Source organism: Lagopus leucura, unplaced genomic scaffold (assembly GCF_019238085.1).
Source record: "Lagopus leucura isolate 7727_CA_CO unplaced genomic scaffold, USGS_WTPT01 Super-Scaffold_100157, whole genome shotgun sequence".
Lineage (NCBI taxonomy): Eukaryota > Metazoa > Chordata > Aves > Galliformes > Phasianidae > Lagopus > Lagopus leucura.
Window position 1 is genome coordinate 27,108,036 of NW_024962334.1, and position 18,160 is coordinate 27,126,195.

An 18,160-nucleotide genomic window follows, 5' to 3' on the forward strand; every position below is an offset into this window, starting at 1 on the left:
CTACTAGAAATTGGATCTTTGCTTCTGTTCTAAAGAAGCATCTGTTCTTCAGATTGGTGAACGCAACCCGCAGCAGAATCTGAGCCCAGAATCACCAGGGTTGTTCCTACCTACGTATCTAAAATGCTTTTTAATTTCTTCTAGTTCTACTGAGATGTAATGTATAGATACCAAGTGTAGTCAGTGAGAAATACTGAAATCTGGAACTGATAAAGGTGACAGGCAGATGGCATGAGAGCTACTGACTCATTAGCAGAGCTAATAGATGTGCAGGGGGTTGCTTAGCCCCTTGAAGAATTGAAGAAATCCATGGTGCGAACTGTGGATATGAAAATGAACTTTTCTTATACTTAGCACATTTTTAGCAGTTAGTAGGTACTGTAAATTCTGTGGCATTGAAATAGAACAGAGTAGGTAGATGAAGTGGACACAACATTGGTATTTGCTTCTTGTGGGTTTTTGGGTTTTTTTTTTTTGTTGTTTTTTTTTTGCAGGGACCTGAACTAGAATGAGAAAATTGCAAGCAGAGAATGTGCAGATTTTTTTACATGCAATCTCACTGTGGTTGCCATGGACAAAATCTCTTGTGTAGCTCCAGCACAACTCCTGCACTGGCAAAAAATTGAAGAGTTTCACAGAAATTGCTGTTGGTGTGACAAAGAGTAAGACCTATAAAGGCAGACTCTGACATTCTGTGAATATCTGTTGCCATGGGAGCAAGTTTTGTCTCCATCTAAGGGTGCAGAAATATTTGCAGGTGGGCTTATCTTCTTGCCTTTTACTGGGGTGTCTTTTAAGGTTTTCCTTAAGGAAAGGAAGTGCTTTTCTTGCTGATGGCCAGAGAAGCATTTCAAAGCAGTGGGTCAGTAATCACACAGATTTTTAAAGAGCCATTTATCACGTGGCTGTAGGTTGTATGAAACAGATTTAAAAGCCTTGACTGGTTCATAGTCTTAAGTTTCTCATTCCTACTTAAAAAAAAAAAAAAAAAAAAAAAAAAAAAGCAGCTTAATTAAGATTCATCTGAGCCTTAAAGTTACCTGAAATACTGTGGCTTTATCAAGGCCTATCAGCATCAGGTGAGCCATTTGCCATCTTGCCTACTGTATGTATTGCTTTTCTATCTTCTGTTGTACTTCTAAACATCTATCTAACAAAATAAGTATTTACTCCTTATCTCTGTTTGGACTGTACTAACACTTTACTGAGAAATACTCTGTGCTTTATTTTTAGAAAGGACAAACTATTCAAAAGTAACACTTGGAAATACCAGCATTTACCGTTATTACTGAATATAAATTTATCCCCTAATGCACCCATTTACGCTGTACTTAGTTTACCTAGGTTGCAGCATAAAATAATAGGTGTAGCTTCAATTTGTGTCCTATTATGTTATCATGTTCACATTGCTGATGCAGTAGAAATATATGCATTGATTTCTGAAGAAATCTCATCACTGCATTTGTATGTATTAGAGCAGTAGGTCATGTTTTTTTTTTTTGTTTTTTTTTTTTTTTCTTTGTATGGCTGCATGTGGGCTTTCTCTGGTAGAAATGCATTACATCTGTGTGGTGTCCAGATACTGTGGGCATGAGGACCAAAACAAGTTTGGGAGAAAGGAGAGAGTAGTATATAGCAGTGATGTCACACCAAACACGTCTGTTGTGTTTGGCACGTTGCTCTCATCTGTGGATAAGTTCTAAAACATCAGTGTTTCAGTCTTCACGAGTAAACATTGCAATCTTGGCACTGTTAATGAGAGCATGAAGGTGAAGAAAGACTTGACTGGTTGGGTAGGATATCTTCAGTGCTGAAGTAAAAATTTGGGAAACAGTTTGGCTTCCTCTCTTTGCACTGTTAAAATGAATAGGCTTTTCTCTGCTTTTGTAACATAAATGAGCACTTGTTTATGTAGGTAAAATAACTCTTAAGTAGTATATTGAAGTCCATGTTAATATGTGCTGTTTAATGACACCTAATGGTATTCAGTGAAGGGTTATGATAAACCCAAAAGGGTGATGCTAAACCAGAGAGAAAATGTGTTACCCAGGCAACTACCCTTGTGCAGTATAGAGAAGTGAGCATATGGCTATGTAGTACACATTATTTCAGCATCTTTAAGCATTAAGAATCACAGATGAAATTGACTGTGAAAAATTACTGCTCAGTTACTGTATTGTATGGTCATAATAGAAGTAAATGAATACGTCATTGTTGTTAGAATAGATCTGTTGGGAATCACTAGCAGGCTAGTCTACTTACAGAGCAAAAATACAATAAGAAGAAAATAGCTGGTTTAATTAACACGTAAAAATTGGGTTAATTTGAATTCAGCTGGCGCAGCAGATATTAATGTCTCTTCTTTAATAGTGGGGCAAGAACCACGCAATTTGTACACTTTTAATCTTCCTAGGGCTATGAGTAATTGCTTTTAAAAAATGAATATGAGGTTATTCTCATCATCTCTCCCTGACTTATTAGAGGGGGCTTATTACTTGAAAGAGCTGACAAAGAATGCTTCTAACAGTATAAAACCTTGTAGCTGTGTTAACGCTTGGAGTTAATCAGTTCCAGGTGTAACAGCATAGAATATGCTCTGTTGGGATTCTGCTGGGAAAGGTGCTGTGTTTCAGTGTTGTGATCACTGCGTGTGCTGGGATCTGTTAGTAAGGACATACGTTGGTTGTTGTTTCACACAGAAAGCAGCTTTATCAAATTGATGTTGGCAGGTACTTTACATTCTAAACAATCCTTTTCTAGAGTCTTGTTGCCTGCTATTTTGTTCATAATCTTTGGGACAGAAGCACTCAGTTCTTTGTTTACTGTTGTGGAAGTTGTCAGGTATGTAACAAATAATAATGGATAATAAAGAGCTTTTATAACCTCCAAGTTTCATAGTAGCAGCGAATGTGTGTAAATGCAAAAATGTGTAGGTTGTGATGTATAGGATTAAATTTGAATGAAAAATTACTTCTTTTTTTTTCTTCTTCTTTTTTTTTTTCCCAATCCCTTTGGCTCTGGAGGAGGTGGAAGTTTTTTGCCATTTGAAGATTGTCTGCATGACTTAGCAACCTGCCTGTGTGATGACGTGCACTTATGTAGCAAGTCATTGGCTTCTTTGCCGATAAAATTTAAGGCATGCTTATATGTGTGCTGTCATCATTACTTGTGAATGTAATATCAAGAAAACCTGAGGAGGTTTCTTCTTTATTTTTCTTGCTGCATAATGATCCATGGTGACAACTTCCCAAAGTTAATTATTTGTTAGAATATTTCTGACTCTGTTTCTTTCGCTCCTATTTGGTGTCTGTATGTTGAGGGGGGTAAAGTAGAACAGCTTTTTTGACCATTTCTTAATCGTGCTTTTTTTAATAGTACCTACTTGATAGTATTCATCTTTTCATATTTGCCTGTTCTTCATGGAAATCAGCTTTTGTTACCCTGTGGATATGTGGCTGCTGACAGCAAGCACACTGCTCTGTGACTTAAAAGAATAATTCCCTTAAGGCAGGGTGGCTGGAAATCGCAGTACAGTCATGGGTCAGGATGACTCAGTGGGATGGATGTCTTTTCCAGCCTCTTCAAACAGTTTGTTCTTCCCTGTTATTGCATACTGAGTGGAAGTTCTCATTGAACCAGCTGCAGTATCATTTTGGGTAGAAGTCCCAAGGCTACAGTTAGTTTCTAAAGAATAATAGTAAAAATTTTGCTCTTTTTCTTATGTGAGTTTCTCATCGTTTGTTATGTGGAATTCTGTGCATCTCAGAAATAAGTCTTCATCCCCAAGATGCAGCCATGTGAAGCCACTAAAGCTACACACTTACTGCACTGCCATAGAACTGCACAAAGAGAGGGCGACCTTCAACATCTCAGACTGCCAGCAGGCCCTGCAGCCACACATTTGAAGATGGTTTTAAACTGTGCAACCTAATCATTAAAAAAGTAGCAAAGCAGGAGGATGGTTAGCTTTTGTCCCTTTAAGAAAAGGAGTTTGAGCTCCATTTAAACTCCTGGGTGTAACCCGGAGAAATTGGAACTGCTCAAGGCCTTTGCTGTATCAAGTCTTCTGCTGGAAACAATGCCAAGTTGTCTAATTATATATTTCTAGTTATTAACAATCTTAAGGAAAGGCACCTCTGCTTTTATCTGCTCTGCTAATGCACTTGCTTATTGGGAACCTGGCTATGATGATGAATTTGAATAAAGTGCTCTTGGGCAGAGGAAGAATGTGCAGACTGCTGCTTGAAGATCTGTGACTCAACTTGCAGTACTTGAGGGCTGTGAGAGGTGATTAATAAGTTAGTTAACATAACATATTCAGATCAGCTCCTTGAGAAGTGAGTGGCAATATGTAGGTCTTGAATGGATTTGCCTTTGGAAAGCCTGAAGCACTGAATCTGAAGGGAGGTTGTTCAAATCTTGCCCATGAAATGTGGTGGACTCCCAGGAGGGCAGTTCAGTTGGACATGAAGGCTGTGGCCCATTGCCACATGGAGCACATGGGCTTATTTTTGTTCTGTTGTGATTTGCAAAGCACAGAAATTGCTTGTTGACCAATTTGTTTCCATCTAGTAATGTTAGGGCTGCTAACAGTGTTGGTATTGGGGCATTTTAGGATAAGTTTTAATCCTTGTTGATGACAATTTCTATGTATTCTCATTGTGATCTTAATTCTTCTGTGTAATCTATATTACGTTGCATTTCAGGTCTCTGCAAGCAAGTTGTTTCATAGCTCTTGCGTTTTCCTTCCTCCTTTAGGTTGATATCCTTCCAAGAGTTTGTGGCATTTGAATCAGTCCTGTGTGCTCCAGATGCGTTGTTCATAGTAGCCTTTCAGCTATTTGACAAGACTGGCAAAGGAGAAGTTACTTTTGGTAAGAATGGTCTTAAATGTGCACTCTCAATTTAGAAATTCCTACTTATGTCAAACTGTTTAACCTTCTGTTACCATAGGAAACACAGCAATTGGTAATAGAACTATCCTTCTGCCAAGTAGGATTCTGGCTGAATTTCTATAAATCACATCCATGTGTATATTACAAATTCAAGGTCGTGGTCTTCTTCATGGTTTTCTCTAGAGAACTGGTCACTTCTTCTTTTCCCCAGCATGCTTGTGCATGTCTTCAGAACAACAGTGAGAGGTGGCTATAGGAAATGATTGTAAAACCACAAAGAAGTTGCCAGAGGACATGGGTGAATGTTGAGTCTGAAATTACTGTGAATTATTTTTTGTTTAAATTGGCTGTGTTGCAAGCTGTCTTCCTCTTAAGGCTTAAAACTTTCGTCTGTGAGACTTTTCAGCAATAAATGCATTGCTACCCTACAGTAAACTCAGCTATGCATTGGAGGTGTGGTATTTGCACAGACAATGTGACGTATACTTAGGCCAGTGTAAAATAGGAGTAAGAGGCTGTTTATTTTAGACACCACAGAGAAGTTTCTGATATCTGCAGAAGTATCTGCTGCCTCCTAGGAGGAAGGATGGTGCTGTCTGGAAGAAATATTAGAAAATAGTGTTCTTAAATAACTTCAGGTATTGAACTGCTTTTCAGAAAGTATGGAAGACTTGTTTGACCCTAAATACTTATGTTGGATAAAATTTCTACTTCTTATCTGTTACATTTGGACAGAGTTATCCATCTGCCTTAGGTTTGTTGAATTGTTTATTAAACAGCTTGAAATAAAAGGTAGCTGGATGATGGTGACTCTTGTCTTTCCCATCTTCCCCTGTATGGTTCACATGCCCTTTGTCTTTTGCTGGTATTGCCCCACATATACCTAGCTTAAAAAAAAAAAAAAAAAAAGAAAAAAACAATTGCATATTCTCAGATCATTTAAACTGATAAGATCTACTACTGTTCCTTGAAGCATCATTTTCTTCCTTCTACCATCTCCAAAAATCTACATTTGAAGTTGTGGCCGTTGAAAAGGCTTGATGTCTTTTCTTGTGTCTGTTTTGATTTTTCATTATTTTGATTTTTTGTTGAGTTAGTTGAAGCTGTGTGTTCTGTGTGCAATACTGCTTGTTAGAACAGCTCTTAAAAACATGACTGTAAATGCTAAAGGATTTGAAAGAATTTCAGAAAAAGAATTCTGCTGTTTCTAACCTTGATGAAGGAAGTATTTTGTGCCTAACAGTATTATTCATGTGTATGAACAGAGAGACGAGAAACAGCATGCTTTTAAATCAGGAGGGTCCACATATTTAGTAATGGTTTTGTTCCAGTGCAGACAAACCAGTGTTCCTGGAATGCCTGTGATGTGCAGGTTCTTGTCTGTGTCAGAGCCCCCAGTTGCTTGGAGCACTTGTTAATAATCTAAGAACTGTAGTTGTTTGATCTGAATGCTGAATCAGTCCAACTTAACTTTTTAACTTTTGGCATTCTTCTTCATATTTTTCCTGCTGGTAAATGCTTCCCTTGGGGTTAGACACAGTGAGTCAAGGGATTTGTTTGGCATTTGAAACTCGTTGAAGTCTTTTTAGTGATGACAGAAACTTTTATGCCAGGCTGTATTTAAGGTATTTGAAAAAGAAAGCATGCCAACGTTGGCAGAGCCTCAGATGTTTTTTTTCTTTTCCTTTTTTTTTTAAATTCCTTCCTCTCCCACTGTGAAATCATAAAAAGTATCTGTAACTTCTGCACAGTATTGGGTAGCTTCCGCCCTAGAAGAAGGATGTAAGAGCTGTCTCAATGTTGTTCGTTCTCAGCAATACCAATTGACCTTTAGATAAAGCTAGTGTACGTTTGCTATTGTAAGGAAGAAGTTGTTTTCCTCGCCATTATGAAAAAAGCTAACATTTTCACAAATGAACAATTACAATACTGCCCTTTAACTTTGCTGCTCAGTACCTCAGTCATGCACCTTTGAGGTTAATTATGAGATCTTTTTCCATTAACTTGAATGAGAGTAGGATCAAGTCCTTATCAAGGTTAGGAGACTTAAATAGGGGTTTTATGTACTGTGGAATTACAGTGTGAAAGGAAAAGGAGAAAAGGGAGAGGATCATTTTTCACTGCTTCTGTGATGTATAATATCTCAAGGATCCCATTCTTAGTGTGCATCTCATTTTACTGCTGTAAAGAAACAGCATGGCTTATCTTTGCAGTCGCTGTTTTTCTGTGTACTGAGAAAATGGTGTAAATATTTTAGCTTATACTGGATGGAATGCAGGGCTTTCCGGCTGTGAACTTCACTAGGCAAATCATCCAATTTGTATTCTTTCACAGGTGCACTTAGCTTGATACCTTTGTAAAACAAATTCATAATGGGTTTTGCATCAGTGATCTTTTATACTGACTGCCACGTTCAGGCTGTAGATATTTAGGGAAATGTTCTGAGTAAAGAAGTTTTACCATTTAGTATATTATACTCTTATTGAAAAACACTGTATTCTTGCTTTAGCTTCTGAGTTGGAAATTCCTTTGCATTCTAGCCATATGTTGACATCTGTACAATTTCAAATGTTTCAAATGTTTCAACTTACAAGTTAACTGTATATAGTTCTTTTGACAGAGCTGGCATCTATTTCAGAGGTCTGATCTGCAAGCAGTATGTATATGTGGTAGAGGTGGGGCAGGCTGGAAAGTATTTCTAGTTTATTACTTCAGTGAGATGAATGAAATGGTCAAGAGTAAATTAGTAGCCAGTGGCTGACTCAGTCTACACCTGGCTGTTGCATCATATTGTAGATTTATCTGCTGCTGAAGTGTCAAAGCTTTGAGAGTTTGCAAGGAGTTAAAGCTCTCAGCAGGAAAGTGGGAGGAAGTTTAGCTGGCTTTTAAATTTGAGGCAAAGAGCAAACCATTGCTTCTTACTGTTGAGTGTTGACAGGCACATAAAAGCTGATAATATAAGTCCAGGGGTTTAAGAGACTTAGTAGAGTTGCTTTTTTGTCGTATGACTGTATTTTAATGCCTCATTAAAGAAGGAGAGCCCTTTGAAATGCTTTACTAGATGGTATTTAAAAAGAACCATGAGAAGCTTGGGTAAAAATGTCAGTGTTTAAAAACTAAGTTGTCTTAACCTTCATCTTTAATTTTGAATAGATAAATGAAATGATGACAGGTAACAATTCTGAGCAGTGAATAATACAGAAGTGATATCTGTGGACTGGAACTTTCTCGTATACAGGTTTTCACAGCCCTAATGAACCAAAAGGAACCTTGTCCACATTGGTTTTTCTCATAGAGAAAGGAAAGGTAGAAAAACGAAAGTGATTGCCTGAGACTGTGCTGACAACCAGCACTAAACCCTGTGTTAAAGATGTTCATTGATTTGTTTTGAAGTAAATTTTCCCACCAAGCAAAAATTCTTACTCTCTCGTAATTTTTGAAATGCAGCTGTGGTGCAGTGTGTGGTTTTCCAGTTTATTTATTTATTTTTCTAAGTTTTCTAATTCAAACTGAAGCTGTTTCAAAATGGATGCTGTGTGGTGCTGCTTTGGGAAATACGAATATGCCTTAAAACAAGTTGGTCTTTTCACTGAAAAGGAAAAAGCAACAGAAACCACCCCAAACAGCAAAAAAAGAGGGAATAGAGAACCCAAACTCTAAATTGTTGCTTATCTTAACAACTGTGGAGCTGAGCAATGTGTCTGTTTTTGTCTCATAACAGAACTCTATTAACGTGTAGACAGCAGCTATTGTGTATCTCTGCTTCTGTTATTAATTATAGCAGTACACATTTCTTAGAGGAATGAATAAATTAATGATGCATCTCACTAAGCACTCCTGTTTGCATATGTTACTTGAATTGCCTGAACGCTTGTTTGTAAACTGTAAAAACATATAGCTCCTAACTGAGGTTTATGTATACAGCTCTTCTGATGATCTTCGGAGGTTTTGCTCTGTAATAATGCTCTGACTCTTTCAACATGTTAAGAATTATTACAGGAGTCTAATGGTTGCTTTCCTAACTAGGATTAGGTTCAGATTTTGTGAACCTGCTTGCTCTTGTTACAGAGGATTATTTATGCTTTGCTTGATATGACCTGGCTCTTCTTATGGGATTTATAATTGCTTATGCAATACCTGGCTTGCCAGTGTCCAGCTCAGTACACTCAAAACCATGTAAAGCAAAGAAAAGTGAAATCTGAACTACCAGCGTAAATTGCTGAGGCTCTAAATTTTGATCATTTGTTGAATGGCAATATTCAGTAATCCTCAGTGAGGTTTCTGTTGCTGGTTCAAATTAGTTTGAAACGTTCTGTAGCTCATGATGTGCTAGTTTACACTACACAAGGAAACATCTGTTGGTTTATAACTGATGGTTGCCAACATATGATGATCCCAACAGCAGCGTTACCTACTGCAGTGTTACAGGTGTAAACTGTGTTTAGTCCCTAATATCTTTTGTTGTTTCCACTGCGTTTTGCACAGATATGTCTGTTTCTAAAAAGAGTATTTAGGGAAGGTTTGCAAGTATATGTATTCTTCTGAGCAACCTTTGAACTCTACTTAACACTATTTTCATAGAATTTAATTTCTAAACGTATGTCAGCTTGGCAGGTTTCTCTTATTTTGTTTTCTTTTATCTAACATGTTACGTAACTAGGCAGACTTCCATAAAGGCATCTTCAGTTAAAACAAAGCATATTACCAAGCGAACCTGTCTTTTTAAATACCAGGGGAAGTTCCATCTTTTCATGCATTAGTGTTTCATTGGGTCTAGGGATACAAATGAATTTTCTAAGTCACCTTTAACTGATATTTTGTATTTTGGTTTAATCTTTCTTGTTCGCATTTTGTCTTTTTCAATTAAAATAGCCTACTGACAGATAGCTGATTGAAGACTGAGCATATCTCATGTGCAAAAAACAAGGGATGGTCACAGAATCACTAGCTAGTTCAGGTTGAAAGTGACAGTTTTTTTCAAGGGCCAGCAAGACCAACTAGCTTTGACGGCTGTGTCCAATGGAGGTTTTAAATATCTCTGAGAATAGAGACCCTGCAGCTTCTATGAGCCAGTGTCTTCCAGTGTTTGACCATCATGATGGTTGAAAAAAGAGTTTATGATGCATAGTTGGGAGCGTCCACGCTCCAGCTTGCTTCCGTTGTTTTTTGGCCTTCCCTAAACCCTCATCTCATGTAGCTGTGGAGAGCTATTGCTTATGAGGAGCGTTTTCTGAAGGCAGTAGCACACCAGTATCAGATTGACATGCATGGATTGTATGGTATCTTCTCAGAAACAAAAGAGGTCCTCTCTTAGCCTGCCCTCCATCAGGCTTAGAAAACCCCATTCCTTCAGCCTGTCTTTGTACACTGTGTGCATTAATCCCCAACTGTCCTGCTGATTGTAATTCATAGAAAAGGTAAGATAATATTTTATTGTAGTTATTCAGTATATTACATTTGCCTTGGTAGAAGTGATCTGTTTTTTCTTTTTTAAATTATTATTATTCAGGGCAAAAGGGAGTAAGTTTAGTTTTTATGCCCTCTTGGGCTTAGTGCTTTCCAAGCCTGTGGTCTTTGGGCTCTGGCAGTTTGTCACTCACTTCTAAGGATGCCAAGAAAGGTAACAAAGAAATGTAATGTTGTTGCCAATAAGTTGAAATTATGGATGTCCACAGCTCCAGCAGAAATATTTTTAATGGTTTGCATCTTGAAAAAATGTTAAAAACACTTTTCTGTAAGCCGAATATGTAATAGTCTGTGTATAAATTCATGTTACTTCCCCTTGACATCCAAGGAGGACAGAAGAAGCAGACATGCTTGGATCCAGAATCTTAACTGCTGAGCGTAATGGTACTCTTGAAAAGAGCCTCTTTTTGGGATATTTGCAGTATTTAGCAGAGCAGTACATGTGCTCATCTCAGTCAAAAATCACAGCCAAGCTGAACTGGAAAATGTATGTATATCTATGTCATGAAGAGGTGTTTTGATAGTTTTTGAGGTTATGTGCGTAAACAGTTGGAATAGGGATAGCTATGAGGAGAAATGAAAAACTCAGCACATGCTGAGCAGAGGGGTGAAACCTGAAGTTTGTCATGGATCTCTTGACTGGGGAAGAATCACAAAGACAGCAGTGTGTTCTCTATGATAATGTTTTCATTAAAGTACATTTAATCTGTAATATTGCTCTGCCCGTGTTGAAAAGTTTGGGCAGGGCAACAAAATCATAACCCATTCATTTTTTTCTCTAGTTAGTATGGCTCTTCTCAAAGGCAGTGATGCTGAAATTTGTATTAGAATTGTACCAGGCATTGAATTTTTCTGGTTTATTTTCTTGTTTGTTGGTTTGCTTTTTGTCATCTTTAAAGTCTGCCTGATACATCTGAATGACATTTGGTTACTAATACTGTTTTTAATCTCATCCATATGCACGTGTGCTGTAAAGCCTTTGTTGCTTCTTCAATCCACACAAAGTGTGTGTTTCTCATCTGAGTCTTTAATAAGGACTTCATCCTCCAGCTCTTCTTCCTTGCTGTTATGTCTCTAAGGGTGCTGACACTCCAGTAGATGCTGTCATAGCACAGTGTCCTTTCTACCTGGAGATTTGCTGAGTCAACCAATTCATTTTATGAGAGAATCCTTGGATCCGCTGTAAGCTTTTGCTTTCCATTATTTGCTCCGGATGTCAATCTGTTGTATGCTGGAGGTGATAAATCACTGTGAAGGTAACCACTTTTTGATACATGTGGAGATTTATTGCACTTCTTTAAATGACAAGCTTGCATTCCAAACAAATAAAAACAACCAAAACAACCATGATTTTTCAGAACTTTAAAAATTGCTTATGAGGAGCGTTTTCTGAATGCAGTAGCACACCAGTATCAGATTGACATGCATGGATTGTATGGTATCTTCTCAGAAACAAAAGAACTCAGAAACTGTTCCAGTTCAGTGGGTCAAAAATCCACTTTTTATGAAAGGCTAACTGTAGATTTGCACAATTGACTATAATGGCTTCAATTTTAAAAGACAGAGGTAACAGAGAGCACTTCCAGTTGGTGGGATAATTCGTATATGCTCAAATGACTAAAACATCGTGCTTTCTGACACTACTTCGTGTTACTTAAAAAGAAAAAAGTAGGTGTGGAAAAGGTGGGGAAAAGCCAGTGTGAGAGTAAATCTCAGCTGTATGAGGTCACTCTTTGGTTAACAGTAAGCTGAGGGTTAGCCATCTTTCACACATCTGTATAGGCTGTAGAGGAAAAAAAAAAAAGCCCAGAATGATTGCTAGGCAGCATTTGGAGAGAAACCAGAAGCTCCCACACCAAAATATATTTAAGCTGTGGCAGCGTAAGTGTGCTATTTTGAGCTTGATTTTATTTATTTATTTTCCACCTCCTTTTGAAAGCGCCCTAGCATTATAAATTAGAAGGCAAAAACTCAGGCAGGCCCTACGAGCTGGCAAGGTACTTTGTTATTACAAATTTTAATACGAAATTTCAGAATGCAAAGTACACATACTTTCATAGTGTGTGTACTTCAGTTCTCTAAATTGGAAAATCTGCTGTTACCTAGCAGTTAATAACTATTTTTTTCCAACATTTGGAATGCAGGACCTGTGCATATGATAATGCTGATAAAATATGATAAGCTGATAAAAGAAAACAAAACTGATAACATGTTGGAAGTGCTCGAAGTGAAAATTACAGTTTAGGTAGGTTTGGGGGTAGATAGTTAGACATTTTAATTGAACTAAAATAGTTTTATACTAATACAGTACTGTTGTGGGAGTACATTTTGTGGTGCATTTGAAATTGAAGTATTTAAGTGGAGGAAAATGTATGTTAATGCTTTGCAAGAAAGTGATTTTTTTAATACCATCTATCTAAGCAAAATAGCTGTTAAAGAAATAGATCTCTTATGTCTGTATTGGAGTGTAAAGTGTAATAACTTCTATGCTCTTTTAGGGTAATTTCTCCAAGCCAGGAGTTTTCTTTTATCACTTTGGTTGGTGTATTAAACTGCTGTTTGAAACATCACGTGAACTCTGAAGTAAGTTGGTATTTCTGGACAAACTACAGAAAAGTCAGCTCTGCCAAGTGTCAAGAAAGCTGTTGAGTCAGTCTGGATTCTGAAAGTTCTGTGCTTTTAACATCTCAGTGACATGGGTAACAGAAATGAGTCCAGATAATGATTTCACTTACCATATGGAAATGAGGACATTGAATTTGATACAACAGCTTTGGTTACGTATAAGCAGCACTTAACACAAGCAGCAAAACCCCATCTTGTCCATTACAATTCAGCACTAGTCCACAGCTGTACTAGCTCAACATAGCTAAATTGGCTAATACTGTCATTTTATTGTTTTAGTTTGATTTTGTCTTTGGGGATTTTCTCTGAATTTGGAGTAACTAGTTCTATTAAAAAAGAATAAGCTACCACTTACCTCTCAGTGTCTAAAGGGAGGCTGTAAGAAGGAAGGAGAAAGACTCTTTAACAGGGTTTGTGGTGATAGCACACAGGAGAGATGGTTTCAAACTAACAGAGGAGAGATTTAGATTGGTTATAAGGAGGATGTTTTTTTTACACTAAGGGTGGTGCAACACTGGCACAGATTGCCCAGATTGGTGGTGGATGCCCTGTCCCTGGTGGCATTCAAGATCAGGCTGGATGGGGCTCTGAGCAACCTGATCTAGCTGTAGGTGTCCCTGTTCATTGTAGGGCAGTTGGACTAGATGACCTTTAAAAGAGTCCCTTCAAACTGAAGTGATTCTATGGTCCTGTGATTCTATATGCATACAAACACACAAATTTAACAAAAGAAGTGAACTCAGTTGTGTTTAAAAATAAAAAAAAAAAAGTTGTTTATACGCAAATGTGTATGTATAGCTGCACTTTTCAAATGCAGGTGAAATTGATGTTAGTCTAAATAGATGGGTTGTGTTAATGCAAGGTTTTACACTCTTCTGAATGAATCTATTTTAAAACAGGAGCCATACTGCATGACAGAGTGCAGATAAATTGCACTGACCTAAGCTGCTGTATTTTTTCAGATTAACCCTCCATCCTTCTTGAGTCATGTAATACAATCCCATTATCTTCAAATTATGTGCTCGGTTTCTATTGTGCCAGCTTCAGCTTGAGAGTTCTGCCAGATATGTTTCTAGTAGTATTTTAAGAAGGAAAGAATCTCTTTTAAATTTTATTTTAATTTGGAATTATGGAATAGATTGTAGTCCATGTTTTGCAAGGAATCAAGAGGCAGAAAAATACAGTGTTACTGTACTATTCCAGGGTTTCAAACCTGTGCAAAAAGGTGCCTGTGTCAGCTGTTCTGATCTTATTTTTTTGCAAAGGGATGTTAGAGGGATGAGTACTTTTCCTTTGCAATCCGTAGTAATCAAACTATTTGCAATATGCCAATTATAAAACTATTTTAACCTGTTTTCTTGACAAAGCAGTGGCAGGATGAAGGAGGTGATTATGACACTTGTTCCTCCAGAGTATTATACTCTTCTGGGTGAATGGGTATGGATGGACAACTCAGTCAAATACTTGCACTGTCAATAAGGAAATCATTATTTTTCATCTTAGCTGAGCAGTTAAGATGTGATCTTATGTCTTCCAAAATAAAACATCGTATTTATTGACCAGTCTTTGTTCCAGACCATGGAAGGATAGAAATAAACTCTATGCTACATGTTTGAAGGTCACTGTAGTAAGTCAGAGGGGAAAAAAATCCAACTATCCCAAACCTTGGATCAACAATTTCAGTATAAGAAGATAATACAAACTATTGCTATTTGGTAACACTATCTGATAGAGCAAAATCTCAGCTATAAAATACTATTTTTCAGTAGTCACAACCATTAGCTATGCATTTTCACCAGTGAAATTTTCACCAGATGAACAAGACCCTACGTGCCATGCTCATAAAAGTCTGCTGCAGCTGAGATGACCCGCTGTCACCACTGCTGAAATGCACCACTGTGCTCACATCCACTGTTTGGTCTCCATGAATGTTCAACAAACGTTGATGAATGTCAGTGGGTGCCATTTTTTCCACATGGAGGTATTCAGTCAGACTGCCCCTCTGCTGCCACCTGTAGCACAGCAACAAAATGTAGCAGAGTTTCAGTAGGAAGATTCGACCTCTATTGCCATACCAACATCTGCCTCTGACGTCGTAGGCCAATGTAATAAAATAGGAGGCATGACTTTCAGAGCAGCCTTTTTGTGTGAACTTGTCTGTATACACACATGGTTTTTCACAAGTTCATCATACTTTTTTTGTTGTTACAAGGAGCAGCAAGGGCAGCTTGCTGTGAGCCCTCAATAAAGGGAAGGTGACGTGAGGGCGGACAGGCCCAGGCAGAGACCTCAGTTCTGAGGGGCGCTGTCTCATGCTGCCTGAGTAAGGAGAGCAAAGCAGATCTGCTGGCAGTGGCCAAGCTCAGCCACGAGTCCAGCTATCACCAGCCCATATATAGCAACAAGGTAGGTTCATGCCTTGTAAAGAGTCAGTGGGTCAGAGTTGCCGAGAGGGGCGGGCAGACAAAAGTGTCCATGTGGGGAGTTTGAGGCTTCTGTCAGTTCTTTCTCCTACAGCTGTTGGGCTGGGTAGGAACAGAGGGAAGAGCCTGCAGAACTCGGTGGTGCACTCAACCTTGTGGAAGAGTGTAGTTTCAGGTGGTCAAATAGGACTCACTGCAAAGCCTGTCAAAGTCATTTTGTTTTCATCTCCACTGGGATTTATCAGACTTGATCAGGTTTTTAGTTCCTTTGCTTAAGTTCCTTTTGCTACTTGTAGTGCCAATATTAATATTTTTTTTTTTCTTAATTGGGAATTACCATTTTTTTCACTTCCTATTATTTGATTATGGTATGATATATATGTTATGATAGTGGAAAAAGGTCAACAGAAAGCGGGAAGGTAATCTCCAACAACACGTGACTTGTGCTTTAGGCTATATGAATAGGAAGCATCCTAAATAAAAGACGTTCAGTAGTGGGACGGTACCTCACTCTGAACTGCACAACTTTTCCTCTCAGTTGACTTGAGAGCAGAATTTTGTGTTTGGAGAATGATGGCTGACAAGATCCGAGCCTGTTGTAATGGATATTGAAGACGTGAATGAACAATGCTGTCCTGGGGGCACAAAATTTCTCAGAAAAAATTCTCATCAGATTTTAGGGCCCAAAGATTTGAATTTTAACAATTTGTGGTTAACAAGGGTCAGTTTTTCTGTTTGTAGGTTAAATACAACTTGTTCTTTAACTACTGATTCCAGGGTTCAGTGGATGATTTCTTCTTAAAAATGAAACAGGTGACTTTATTGAGATGTGAAGATGTCTGCAGTATCACCTATGCTCTCTCCATGATTCCTAGCCTCCTCACTTTAGAAGAAGCAATCATTGCAGGTAGTACCAACCACAGTGAGTTTGGGTCTGTGTGGCCTTTGCAGCAGGACACTTGCCTCTTTCACAGCCTCAGAAACACTTTTTTTGTGCAACTCTGGCCTTCGTTAACTTAGACACTTTCTGACAGCTTAATGTTTCTGAGCCGTTCTGTCCTGGCTCTCACCTCTTCTTTGGCTTAAAGTGGGGAATTTTCTCCTGGCTGGGTTTCCCCAGGCCAGCAGAGCTGTTGTGCTTGACTGTCACAGACTGAGCCAGAACTCATGCTTCGCAGGAGGCAAGACCTCATGGCTCCAAGGAGTTGGCTCCCACTTTGCTTGTGGTGCTGAGGTGAGCTGGAAGACAGCGCCTAGGCCTTGAGGGGAGCTGGCTCCAAGGAGGTAGCTTCCAGCTTCTTCTGCAGGCAGGCCTGCACAAAGCCGTGCTGCTTTCCTTGCCTCCAGGCCCTGGTCACGCCTGGGAACTGGCATCCAGCTCTCCTGTTCACAGACAGACAGGAGCCGAGAGTTTGGGTTCCTGGTCTTCTGCAAAGTGTGAAGGGAGCGGGAAGGCACCTCCTGGCCCTCTCTGTGGGTAAGGAGTGTCTCCTGGGAACCAGCTCTCCGTGCCTGCAGGAGCAAGCAGGAGATGAGAGCTGGCTCCTGGCTGACTTTGCTAGGGGGCTCATGCAGATATTAGGAAGGTATTCAGCAGCTGGGAACCTTTGAGCTTGTCTTTGACAGATGTGTTTGCCATTTGTTTTTGGCTGAGATGACTTCTGCTCTTGCATTGAAGTGGGCTTCACTGTGGGAGAGACCTGTCTAAGAGGCAGGTACTTCCTCAGATCTTGTTGCTGTTTTTGTGACTTAAAATATGTACAGTCCAATTCCAGCAACATACTGCCCTTACAGCTGATTATACAAATTGATGACTTTCAAACAGCATTTGTTCACCAAAAATGCAATGTACTACCAGAAAATCTGTTAAGCCCATAATAACTGATAGTTCAGTTAGGTTGCAAGGCTAAACTATCAACCTTGCATTAAGGTGTAGTTTAACAAACTTTATCACGCTGCACCTCTTAACAAAGCAGGGTCTGTTTGTTGAAAGTTGTGATAGGATTGTGTTCTATCTGCCATGTCCCTTCATCCCCTGATCCACATGTGATTATTCCTGTAAGATAACTGCAGAAAAGTGGATCTTGAATGCTGGTGTTGTAGTAAACTGCTTTGTTTGAATGTGGACAACTCTTAGAATAATACAAAAGATCATTTGTTGTTACCAGTTAGAAAAGATTATGTTGAATATTAGTTAGCTTTGGCCAACTTTTTATAAATTATCTTTTAATCCTGTCTTGCTTCACTTTGAAACTTTAGAATATTTAGTTGAGTCTCTTCTGATCATATGCTGGGCTACTCCACGAATAAGACTATCCAAGAGATTGTATTTATGAAGGTTTCAAAACTTTTCATTTACCATGATTTTGGTTAATAAAGAAAATTAGGTTTTCTTTGCAATATGTTACTGATTCATATGAAACAGTATTGCTTTCAGGTTAAAAAATATTGTGATTGTTTATCTTGTATAAATATATGCTCATCTCTATTGCTATTTTATTATTAACGTTTTTCTTTTCTTCCCAGAGGATGCTAAGCAAGTTTTTGGCCAGACCACGATTCATCAGCACATTCCATTTAACTGGAATTCAGAGTTCGTACAGCTGCATTTTGGAAAGGATAGAAAAAGACACCTAACGTATCCAGAGTTCACCCAGTTTTTACTGGTGGGTCTTGTACAATAAAGTTTGTCAAAATTAAAATGATTCAAAGATTGCAAAATACTGTGCTGCTAGGAAAGCTGCAAGAAAG

At 38.5% G+C, this 18,160-nt stretch overlaps 1 protein-coding gene across 5 annotated transcripts in view; it reads left to right on the forward strand.

The window, feature by feature from the left end:
• The window catches only part of SLC25A13 (solute carrier family 25 member 13), a 98,648-nt gene that overhangs the window by 26,529 nt on the left and 53,959 nt on the right, over positions 1-18,160 (forward strand). For 3 of the 5 annotated variants that reach the window (XM_042889243.1, XM_042889241.1, XM_042889242.1), the window contains exons 4-5: positions 4,759-4,874; positions 17,936-18,075. In XM_042889243.1, coding sequence (XP_042745177.1) covers positions 4,759-4,874; positions 17,936-18,075 — 256 coding nt within the window. Of the gene's footprint in view, positions 1-4,758; positions 4,875-12,893; positions 12,945-16,186; positions 16,317-17,935; positions 18,076-18,160 lie in introns of those variants that run through there. The other 2 variants (XM_042889245.1, XM_042889244.1) reach the window with 2 other exon arrangements.